At 41.4% G+C, this 13,086-nt stretch overlaps 1 protein-coding gene across 1 annotated transcript in view; it reads right to left on the reverse strand.

Annotated features, from left to right (window-relative positions):
* The window catches only part of PMS1 (PMS1 homolog 1, mismatch repair system component), a 109,151-nt gene that overhangs the window by 54,637 nt on the left and 41,428 nt on the right, over positions 1–13,086 (reverse strand). The window contains exon 5 of the mRNA XM_052635435.1: positions 782–945. Coding sequence (XP_052491395.1) covers positions 782–945 — 164 coding nt within the window. The remainder of the gene's footprint in view (positions 1–781; positions 946–13,086) is intronic.

The following is a 13,086-nucleotide window of genomic DNA, read 5'->3' on the forward strand; positions in this document are numbered from 1 at the left end:
CAAGTTTCAAAACCCAGCTCAACAATTTACCAGCTGTGCAATACTGAGCAAACCTCTCTAAGTTCAGTGTAGAGGACCACTGCAAGCTGATAAAATGTCTCTTCACTCAGCAGTTGCTGTGGAGTACAGGAGTTTCAGGCACCTAGCACAGGTACTGGCCCTGTGCACACCCTCAATAAATGTTCTCTCTCTACTCCCCACTAGGTTTACAAACTTCTACTCCCCTTACAGTAAATATTTTGAGGTACACATGTGGAATTTTATGAAACAGAACATTTCAGAAGATATGTAAACCTTCCTTTCCCCTAAGATTTATCAAGCAACAAGAGAAATTCCTCATCAGCCCTGTTTGAAAAATGGAAAGAAATGGGTAGAGTTTCCTTTAAAAAGCAAACAAAAAACTCTTCCAAAGAAGAAACCATTTAAAATAAAAGGTAGAAAATATCACTAAACAGTGAACTTGTTTGTTTGTGTTTTTAAACAGTGAACTTCTTAAAGAACAAGTCTCAGTCATCTTCATATTTAGGAAGCACTCAAACATTTCTTGGATGAAAAAGTCTCTTGATAGAATAACTTATCTTAGAAATTAAGAAATAAAAGGTTCAATCAGATTTCACATAGATGTGAGGTAACAAAGATGCTCTTTATACAATAAAGAAAAAAACTAAACAAATGTGGACAAATTTTGAAAGACTCTTACACATCTGATTTAGATAAAATGCACTGTCCCATTACTATGTCATATATCAAAAAATTCCATAGAAAGTACAATAATGCTTACCTTGTTATGTATAAAAACAATCCTTACATCAGGTTTAAGTATACCATAGCTTATAAGGAGATCTTGGATCTTTTTTATTTCATCTTTACATTTTTTAGCAGTTGAGTAAAATTGCTTTCTTACAGGTAGATTCTTAAATAATCGTAAAGCAGTTACAGTTGTACCTGTTGGCAGATAAGAAGAAAGCATATTTAGATGTAGAGTGAACCTCACAGATCTTCAAATCTACATACAATCAGTAATTAACTCCTTTTTATTACTGAAGGCCATTTCTCTTCAAACTGTGGGAACCCAAAGAAGGCTCAGCTGTGCGAGCTATTCTGACCTCTTGCTTGGCTCTCCTGCTTCTAACGGGTCTGACCCATTAGGTGTGATCTCCTATGTGGGCTTCTCACGTGGCGCTAGTGGTGAAGAGCCTGTCTGACCATGCAGCAGACTTCCGAGCTGTGGGTTTGATCCCTGGGTCAGGAAGATCCCCAGGAGGAGAGCATGGCTTACCCACTCCAATATTCTTGCCTGGAGAATTCCATGGACAGAGAAGCCCGGCGGGCTACAATCCACAGGGTTTTAAACAGTCAGATATGACTGAAGCGACTTAGCACGTGTGATCTAAACGGGAATAATCTTATTTCTACCACTACAGGAAAACATGGGCTTACTACTGATAGAATGTAGTATCTTGAGAAATCTGCTGATATTCTAACTACCTGGGAATGATGCTTATTCTGCACTGTAAAACATATAGGTGATATAAGGCTAAACAGCATATGTATAACCTTAATTATCAATTAAAAATTCTTATCTGTTGTGCAACACCATTAATTATCAGAGAAATGTGTATCGTAATTACAACAAGGTATCACCTCTCACTGGTTAGAATGGCCAACATTAAAAAGTCTATAAATAATAAACCCTGGAGAGGGTGTACAGAAAAGAGAATCCTCTTACACTGTTGGTGGGAATGTGAATTGGTTCAGCCACTATGGAAAACAGTATGGAGGTTTCTTAACAAAAGCTACCGTATGATCTCGCTACTCTGCTTCTGGGCATATATCCAGAGAAAACTCTATTTCAAAAAGATACATGTACCCCAATGTTCAAAGCAGCACTATTTACAAAAGTCAAGACATGGAAGCTACCTAAATGTCCACTGACACAGGAACAGACAGAAAGTGAGGTGATAAGGGAAGTCCAAGATGGAGGGGATATGTATGCATAGAGCTGACTCACTCTGTCATACAGCAGAAACTAACAAAACATTATAAAGCAATTATACACCAAACAATTTAAAAAAGAATAAAAAGAAGGTGTAGTACACATACACACACAAACACAGACACAATGGGCTGAGCCAGAAAAAATAAAATAATGCCACTTGCAACAATATGGACAGACCTAGAGATTATCATTCTAAGTGAAATAAGCCAGAGAAGGACAATGTGTGGTATTGCTCATATGTGGAATTTAAAATATGACACAAATGAACTTATTAACAGAACAGAAATAGACTCAGGGACACAGAAAACAAATCAAAAGGAAAATAGCAAGAAGGAGAGAAAATTAGGAATTTGGGATGAGTAGATACAAACTACTATGTATAATATAGGTAAACAACAAGGTCCGACTGTACAACACAAGGAACTGTATACTCAGTATCTTATTTATAGTAACATAATAGAAAAGATGTGAAAAAGAATATATATGTGTATAACTGAATTACTTTGCTATACACTAGAAACTGCTGCAGCTGCTGCTAAGTCACTTCAGTCGTGTCTGACTCTGTGCGACCCCATAGACGGTAGCCCACCAGGCTCCACCGTCCCTGGGATTCTCCAGGCAAGAACACTGGAGTGGGTTACCATTTCCTTCTCCAATGCCAGAAACTAATGCAATATAAATCAACTATACTTCAAATTTAAAAATTCTTATCTGAAATAATATCTAATTGCCTGGTTTAATTTATCTCATCTTCTGAAATATGCAAAACTAGGATAATTGAACAAAAGTTTTTTTTAATTGTGAACTTATTTAACCAAAAACTTGAGGGGTGGGGTCAAGACGGCAGAGTAGGATACAGAGCTCACTTCCCCCTACTAACACATCAAAAATATATCTACGTGTGGAGCAGTTCTCACTGAAAACAAACTGGAGACTGGCATTCAGACTCTTCCATAACCAAAGGTGTAAGAAAGATGCACGTGACATTGAAGAGCATGGGAACGGAAGCAAGTCTGTGAAACTGCCTGCCCCAAAGAGGAAAGCGCACACAGGCCCAGAGGCCCTTCCCGGGGAATAATCAGCTGGAACCAGTTACTGGGCTCCCTATCCCTGGGGTTCAACACCAGGAAGGTGAGTCCCTTCAGGTGGTTTGAAAACCAGCAGGACTGACAGGGCTCTAAGAAACCTAGACTCCACTCACGAAGAGTGAGCATATGCTTGCTTACTCCTGAAACAGGACAGAGGAAGCAGGTCTCTGGCCTGTTTCCCACTACCACCCCAGCACACACCTTGGATGAGTTGAGCGGCCACTCTGGCTTGGGCTCATCCTGTGGCACAGCTCCACACTATAACAAGGGCTGCCTTAGCCAAAGGAAGTGCACAGTTGCAGGGGACCGGGGTGGCTTGGATCTGGGGCAGCATCCAAACAGGTCAGGGGTGATCGTTGCCGGTGCTTGCAAAGGAGATGGACTGGGAACAGTCTGGAACTCTGAGTAATAGGGCATCCATGGTGCATGCCCAGTCCACACAGGGCATCTGCCCTGGCCCTTCCTGCTCTGCAGAAGAGCTCCCCATTAGGGCAAGGGCTGCCCTGGCTGTGGAGAATGTAGTTGTAGAGGGTAGAGCTGGCTCAGGCCCGATGCAGCATCTGAACAGGGAAAGGCAACCACTGTGGGTGCTCCTGGAGAGAGTGGATCAACAGCAGTCTGGTATTCTAAAAATGGTGCCAGAACCACCAGGGCATGCACCCCGATCCATGACAAGTGCCCACACGTGCCCCTCTTGCTTCAGCCCCCCTCGAAGGCACGTGTGCCAATGCTGGGAGGGGGAGCGCACATACTTAGAGAAAACAGAGCCAGCTCAGACCTGATCCTCAGGCCTTGTATTCCAGCAACATGGAACCTGATCTCATCCACAATCGGGTGGTATTGGTCACTGGGCAGAGGAGAAGCCCCAGCTCACACTTGACTCGGTTCCAGCCCATCTGTCTCTATCCCTAGACCCAAAGAAGCTGAAAGCTGCCAGCACTCCGTGGAGGAAGATGTAATCGTATTCATATAAAACCTAGCTCTCCTACCAAAGGCACCTGGTACTAACTAGGGATGCCCCAACCCAGACACCCCTACAAGGCTGCAATAGGTAACTGTTTCACCAAGTTTCACAGAGACAGAGAAAAGTGAGCAAAATAACAAGACAGAAGAATTTGCTTCAAATGAAAGAACAAGACAAAACCCATGAAAAAAAAAACAACTAATGACACAGGTAAATAATTTACTAAAGAATTCAAAGTATAACTAATTAGAACGCTAATCGGACTTGGGAAAATAGATGAAAACAGTGAGAACTTTAACAAGGAACTAAAAAAAAAGTCAGAACTGAATACAATAACTGAAATGAAAAATACAGTAGAAAGAAATAACAGTAGACTTGGTGATACAGAAGAACACGTTTTAAGTGGTATGGAAGACAAAATAATAGAAGTCATCCAATCAGAACAACAACAAAAAGGAAAACAAATTTTAAAAAATGGGAAGAGTTTAAGGGACCTCTAGGACAACATCAAACATATTAACATTTGCTTATAGGGTCCAAGAAGGAGGAGAGAGAAAGGGGTCGAAAATATATTTGAAGAAGTTATGGCTGAAATTTTCCCAAACCTGAAGAAGAGATATCCAAGGACAGGAAGCATAGAAGGTTCCAAACAAAATGAACCCAAACAGAGGTGCATCAAGACATATCATAATTAAAATGGGAAAGGTTAAAGATAAAGGGAGAATTCTAAAGGCAGCAAGTGAACCCTCATAAGGCTCACTGGATTATTCTGTAGAAACTCTGCAAGCAATCAGGGATTGGTATGATATATTAAAGTGCTGAAAGGAAAAAACCTACAACCTAGATATATTACTCAGCAAGATTATCATTTAAAATTGAAGGAGAGATAAAGAACTTCTCAGAGAAGCAAAGCCTAAAAGAGTTCATCATAAACTCTTACAAACGACCCCAAAAGATATGTTAAAAGATAGTTTCTAAGGAAAAGGAAAGGTTACAACAAGAAAAATTAAAATCTATAGGAAACATAAAATCCTACTATATAAATATAGGGGAGTCCCTGGCAGTCTAGTGGTTAGGACTTGGCACTTTCACCACTGAGGGCCCGGATTCAATCCCTGGCTGGGGAACTAAGATCCCACAAGCTATATGGTGCAGTCAAAAAAAGAAAAAAAAAGGGAAAGAAACCCCAAAACCAAAACAAAAAAATCCACAAAAACAAATACACAGTAAAGGCTATAGATCAACCAGTTACATGACGTGCACTCATCTTCTCCTGCAAGAACACCAAAACTGCAATTACCTGCTGAACAACCATCAACAGGATAATATTAGAACCCACCAAAACAAGATACCCCACATCCAAGGGCAAAGGAGAAGCAACAAGATGCTAAGAGGGATGCAACAGCATTTAAAATCAAACCTCATAGCTGCCAGATACTCTTGGACGGCACGAACAAAACATTGTGTGCACCAGGACCCAGGGAAAGGAGCAGCGACCCCCACAAGACTGAGACAGACCTACTTGTGAGGGTGAGGGTCTCCTGCACAGGCGTGAGTCAACAGTGGTGTGCCACGGGGACAGGGGTTCTGGCAGCAGCAGTCCTGGGAGGTGACACGTGTGGGATAAGTCCTTCTGGAGGAGGTCGCCATCAGCCCCACCGTAGAACTGCCAGGTGGACAATCACAAAAGTGAAAAGTGTAGTCGTTCAGTCATGTCCGACTCTTTGCGACCCTGTGACGGTAGCCCGCCAGGCTCCTCCATCCGTGGAATTTTCCAAGCAAGAATACTGGAGTGGATTGCCATTTCCTTCTCCAAGGGCTCTTCCCTACCCAGGGATCGAACTCAGATGTCCAGCATTGTAGACAGACACTACCACCTGAGCCACAGGGAAGGCCAATCCACAAACTGGAGAACAACTGTCTCTGGTGGAGGCACAGGTCAACAGTGGCCTGCCATGGGATCAGGGACACTGACAGCAGCAGTCATGGGAGGCACAGTGTGCTGGCTGAAGTCCTTTGGGAAGAGGCCACCACTGCCCCTATCAAAGTTTGCCTCAAGACAGAACACAACCCCACCCATCAGCAGAAAGTTGGATTTAAAATTTACTGAACACAGCCCTACCCACCAGAGCAAGACCCAGTTTTCCCCATGGCCAGTTCCTCCCATCAGGAAGCTTACACAAGACTCTTATCCTCATCCATCAGAGGGCAGACAGAATGAAAACCACAATCACAGAAAACTAACCAAATTGATCACATGGATCACAACTTTGTGTGGCCTAAAGAAACTATGAGCCACGCTGTGTAGGGCACCCAAGACAGACAAGTTATGCCGGAGCATTCCCACAAAACATGGTCCACTGGAAAAGGCAATGGCAAACTGCTTCAAAGTTCTTGCCTTGAGAACCCAAGAAACAATATGAAAAGGCAAAAAGATAGGACACTGAAAGATAACTCCCCAGGTCAGCAGGTGCCCAATATGTTACTGGAGAAGAATGGAGAAATAACTACAGAAAGAATGAAGAGACTGAGCCAAAGCAGAAACAACACCCAGTTGTGGATGTGACTGGTGATGGAAACAAAGTCCGACGCTGTAAAGAGCAATATTGCATAGGAAGCTGGTCCATGAATCAAGGAAAACCGGGAGTGGTCAAACAGGAGATGGCAAGACCGAACACTGACACTTTAGGAATCAGTGAACTAAAATGGACCAGAATGGGGGAATTTAATTCAGAGGATCATTATATCTACTACTTTGGGCAAAATCTTTTAGAAGAAACAGGAGTAGCCCTCACAGTCAATAAAAGAATCCGAAGTGCAGTACTTGGATGCAATCTCAAAACTGACAGAATGATCTCTGTTCATTTCCAAAGCAAACCATTCAATATCACAGTAATCCAAGTCTATGGCCTAAACACTAGTGCTAAAGAAGCTGAAGTTGAATGGTTCTATGAAGACCTACAAGACCTTCTATAACTAACACCAAACAAAGATGTCACAAAAAAAGATGCCCTTTTCATATTAAGGGACTGGAATGCAAAAAGAGGAATTGAAGAGAAACCTGGAGTAACAGGCAAGTTTGGCCTTCGAGTACAAAATGAAGCAGGGCAAAGGTTAATAGAGTTTGACAAAAGAATGCACTGGTCCCAGCAAACACCCTCTTCCAACAACATAAGAGATGACTCTACACATGGACAACCACCAGATGGTCAATATCAAAATTGGGTTGATTATATTCTTTGCAGCCAAAGGAGAAACTCTATACGGTTAGCAAAAACAGGACTGGGAGCTGACTGTGCCTCAGATCAAGAACTCCTGATTGCAAAATTCAGACTTAAATTGAAGAAAGTAGGCAAAACCATTAGGCCATTCAGGTATGACTTAACTTAAATCCCGTATGATTATACAGTAGAATTGACAAATAGATTCAAGGGATAAGAACTGATAGACAGAGTCCCTGAAGAACTATAGACAGAGGTTTGTAATACTGTACAGGAGGCAGTTATCAAAACCATACCAAAGAAAAAGAGATGCAAAAGGGCAAAATTATACTCTTAGGAGGCCTTACAAATAGCCGAGAAAAGAAGAGAAGCAAAAGGCAAGAGAGAAAAGGAAAGATATACCTATCTGAATGCAGAGTTCCAAACTGAGAGATAAAAAAAGCCTTAAGTGAACAATGCAAAGAAATAGAGGAAAAGAACAGAATGGGAAGAGATCTCTTCAAGAAAATTAGAGATACCAAGGAAACACTGCATGCAAAGATGGGCACAAGAAAAGCTCTTAAAGACCCAGATAAGCATGATGGTGTGATCACTCAGCTAGAGTCAGACATCCTGGAGTGCAAAGTCAAGTGGGCCTTAGGAAGCATTACTAGGAACAAAGCTAGTGGAGGTGATGGAATTACAGCTGAGCTATTTCAAATCCTAAAAGATGATGCTGTGAAAGTGCTGCACTCAATATGCCAGCAAATTCGGAAAGCTCAGCAACACAACTGCACTCATTTCACAGGCTAGCAAGGTAACGCTCAAAATCCTACAAACTAGGCTTCGACAGTACGTGAACCGAAAACTTCCAGATGTTCAAGATGGATTTAGGAAAGGCAGAGGTACTAGAGATCAAACTGCCAACATCCCTTGGATCACAGAAAAAGCAAAGCAATCCCAGAAAAACATCTGCTTCACTGACTATGCTAAACCCTTTGACTGTGTGGATCACAACACACCGTAGAAAATTCTTCAAGAGATGGGAATACCAGATCACCTTACCTGCCTCCTGAGAAATATGTACATAAGTCAAGAGGCAAGAGTTAGAACCAAACATGGGAAAAAGAGCTGATTCAAAATTGAGAAAGGAGTATGTCAAAGCTGTATACTGTCAACCTGCTTATTTAACTTATATGCATAATACATCATGTGAAATGCTGGGCTGGAAGAATCACAAGCTGGAATCAACATTGCTGGGAGAAATATCAATAAATTCAGATATGCAGATGATCCTTCCCTTGTGGCTCAGCTCGTAAAGAATCTGCCTGCAATGCAGGAGACCTGGGTTCGACCCCTGGGTTGGGAAGATCCCCTGAATGCAGATGATACCACCCTAATGGTACATAGCGAAGAGGAACTGAAGAACCTCTTGATGATGGTGAAAAAGGAGACTGAAAAAGCTGGCTTAAGACCCAACATTCAAAAAGCAAAAATTATGACATCCAGTCCCATCACCTCATGGCAAACAAATGGAGAAAAAATAAGAGTGACAGACTTTTATTTTCCTGGGCTTCTAAATCACTGTGACAGCTAATGGCAGCCAGGAAACTAAAAGACGATTGCTCCTTGGAAGAAAAGCCATACAAACCTAGGCAGCATGTTAACAAGCAAAGATATCACTCTGCTGACAAAGGGCCATATAGTCAAAGCTACGATTTCCCAGTAGTCATGTACAGATGTGAGAGCTGGACCAAAAGAACACTGAGATCTGAAGAAGCGATGCTTTCAAACTGTGGTGCTGGAGAAGGCTCTTGAGAATCCCTTGGACTGCAAGGAGAACAAATCAGTCATTCCTTAAGGAAGGCACAGAAGAACTGTACAAAACAGAGCTTCACAACTCAGATAATCATGATGGTGTGATCACACACCTAGAGCCAGACATGCTGGAATGTGAAGTCAAGTGGGCCTTAGAAAGCATCACTACAAACAAAGCTAGTGGAGGTGATGGAATTCCAGTTGAGCTATTTCAAATCCTGAAAGATGATGCTGTGAAGGTGCTGCACTCAATATGTCAACAAATTTGGGAAACTCAGCAGTGACCACAGGACTGGAAAAGGTCAGTTTTCATTCCAATCCCAAAGAAAGGCAATGCCAAAGAATGCTCAAATTACTGCCCAATTGCACTCATTTCAAACACTAGTAAAGTCATGCTCAAAATTCTCCAAGCCAGGCTTCAGCAATACATGAACCGTGAACTTCCAGATGTTCAAGCTGGTTTTACAAAAGGCAATTTCTAACCAGAGATCAAATTGAACCAGAGAGCAAATTGCCAACATTCGCTGGATCACCGAAAAAGCAAGGGAGTTCCAGAAAAACATCTGTTTCTGCTTTATTGACTATGCCAAAGCCTTTGACTGTGTGGATCACAATAAACTGTGGAAAACTCTGAGAGAGATGGGAATACCAGACCACCTGACCTGCCCCTTGAGAAATCTATATGCAGGTCAGGAAGCAACAGTTAGAACTGGACATGGAACAACAGACTGGTTCCAAATAGGAAAAGGAGTACATCAAGGCTGCATACTGTCACCCTGCTTACTTAACTTATATGCAGAGTACATCAGGAGAAACTCTGAGCTGGAAGAAGCACAAGCTGGAATCAAGATTGCTGGGAGAAATATCAATAACCTCAGATACGCAGATGACACCACCCTTATGGCACAAAGTGAAGAGGAACTAAAGAGCCTCTTGATGAAAGTAAAAGAGGAGAGTGAAAAAGTTGGCTTAAAGCTCAACATTCAGAAAACTAAGATCATGGCATCTGGTCCCATCATTTTATGGGAAATAGATGGGGAAACAATGGAAACAGTGTCAGACTTTATTTTGGGGGGCTCCAAAATCACTGCAGATGGTGATTGCAGCCATGAAATTAAAAGACGCTTACTCCTTGGAAGAAAAGTTATGACCAACCTAGATAGCATATTCAAAAGTAGAGACATTACTTTGCCAACTAAGGTCCGTCTAGTCAAGGCTATGGTTTTTCCACTGGTCATATATGGATGTGAGAGTTGGACTGTGCAGAAAGCTGAGCTCTGAAGAATTGATGATTTTGAACTGTGGTGTTGGAGAAGACTCTTGAAAGTTCCTTGGACTGCAAGGAGATCCAACCAGTCCATTCTAAAGGGGATCAGTCCTGGGTATTCTTTGGAAGGACTGAGGCTGAAGCTGAAACTCCAATACTTTGGCCACCTCATGCAAAGAGTTGACTCACTGGAAAAGACTCTGATGCTGGGAGGGACTGGGGGCAGGAGAAGGGGATGACAGAGGATGAGATGGCTGGATGGCATCACCTCCTTGATGGACATGAGTTTGAGTGAACCTCAGGAGTTGGTGGTGGACAGGGAGGCCTGGCATGCTGCGATTCATGGGGTTGCAAAGAGTCGGACACAACAGAGTGACTGGACTGAACTGAACTGAAAGGAAGGCAATCCTGAATATTCATTAGAAGTGACTGATTCTGAAACTCAGGCTCCAATACTTTGGCCTACTGATGCAAAGAGCTGACTCACTGGCTGAGAAAGACAAAAATTTTTTAAATCAACTATAACTATATACAGGATATGGGATAAAAATGAAGATGCAAAATATGAATAGAAAATATGAACAGAAAATGTGGGAGAAAGGAGTAAAAAATGTAGATCGTTTATAATGTGTTTGAACTTAAATGATTACCAGTTTAGAACTAGTAGATATAGCTACAGGTCAACATATATAAACCACATACTGCTAAGTTGCTTCAGTCGTGTCCGACTCTGTGCAATCCCATAGACGGCAGCCCACCAGGTACCCCGGTCCCTGGGATTCTGCAGGCAAGAACACTGGAGTGGGTTGCCATTTCCTTCTCCAGTGCATGAAAGTGAAAAGTGAAGTTGCTCAGTCGTGTCTGACTCTTAGCAACCCCATGGAGTGCAGCCCACCAGGCTCCTCCATCCATGGGATTTTCCAAGCAGGAGTACTGGAGTGGGGTGCCATTGCCTTCTCTGATAAACCCCATGGTGGTTACCAAATTGAAAACTGCAACAGGAGTCTCCTGGTGGCCTAGTTGTTAGGATTCCAGTCTTCCACTGCCACAGCCCAGGTTCAATCCCTGGCTGGGCAACAGATCCCACAAGTTATTTATAGGGTGGCTCACTGAATTTAAAAACAAGATCTAAAAACATGCTGCTTAAAAGAGACTCACTTCAGAGCTAAAGACCCACATAATCTGAAAGTGAGGATATGGAGAAATTTCAAGCAAATAATGACAGGAAAGCTGGGGAAATAATACTCATATCAAAAAGCATTTTAACACAAAATCAGTAACAAAAGACAAATAATAAAGGAATCGATATAAAAACAGGGTTTAACACTCATTAACATATATGCCCCTAATATAGGAACACCTAAATACATAAAGTAAATACTAACATATGTAACTAGAGGGGGAAGTGGCAACCCATTCCAATATTCCTGCCTAAACATCCCATGAACAGAAGAGCCTGGCAGGCTACAGTGCATGCGGTTACAAGGAGTCAAACGTGAGTGACCAACTAAGCACAAACACAACATATATAGATGGAGAGACTGCCAATGATATAATAATAGAAGGGGACTTTAAGAACCCACTTACACTAATCATCTAGAAAATAAATCAATAAGGAAATAGTATTGGGTTGGCCAAAAAGTTCCTTCTTCTTCTTTTTTAAGTTAAAAAAAAAAAAAAAGACATTTTTCATTTTCACCAAGAAATGAACAAGGTATACACTATTTTGTTCCACTACCTTCTGCCACTTTTCAGGCAACTTCATAATTTCATCTTCCCTAAACTTATTTTTTGAACAAAGAACTGTTTCAAGTGCCTTTTACAGTCTTCCAGTGAACTGAAATTTTTTCCATTAAGAGAATTTGTAAAGACCAAAACAAATGGAAACCTGAAGGTGCAATGTCTGCTAAACATGGCAGATGAATCAGAACTCCCCAGCCAAGCTGCAGCAGTTTTGCCTGGTGATCAAATATGTGTTATTCTTGTGTTATTCTGATGTCTTGTGTTATTCTTCACTATGCATTCTCTGTTGACTGATTCTGGACACTATATACACAACATATTCTTTGGCTGAAGACTGGCCTTTGGTGTAGTTGGTGGTGGTTCACTTCACTTGCCCCACGTTCTCTTCTGTTCCACATTACTGTACAACATCCACTTTTCATCATCTGTCACAAATCGTTTTAAAAACGGAACATTTTCACATGCGGAAATATGGTCAAGAAGTTCTTTCTTTTTTTGGTTTGGAATGCAAACATCAAAATGACAAGCTGGTGCAAATAATATTCAATGTTGATTTGGATATTCTTTGTATGATGGCTATTTCCTGCATTGAATAACACTGATTGTTTTCAGTTAATGTCTCAATTTGATTGCTGCCAACCTCAACTGGCCTACCCAACTGTGGAACATTGTTCAGTGAGATATCTCCAGCACAAAACTTTACAAACCACTTTTGACATGTTTAATCAGTCACAACACCTTTCCCATACACTGCACAAATCTTTTTTTGCATTTCAGTTATGTTTTATCTTTTTTTGAAACAATAAAGCATAATATGCTGAAACTGTTGTTTTCTCCCATCTTGAATATTAAAATGGCTATACAAAAATTCACCAATATTGATAAGCTTCTTAAAAACTGCATGCTGATATGACTCAAAGATTTAAGAGAAAGGAATAAGAAAAAAATTTAAGAGAACAGAAATTATATCAAACATTTTGCCTGACCACAACAGTATGAAACTAGAA

This window comes from Budorcas taxicolor, chromosome 2 (assembly GCF_023091745.1).
Source record: "Budorcas taxicolor isolate Tak-1 chromosome 2, Takin1.1, whole genome shotgun sequence".
Taxonomy (NCBI): domain Eukaryota; kingdom Metazoa; phylum Chordata; class Mammalia; order Artiodactyla; family Bovidae; genus Budorcas; species Budorcas taxicolor.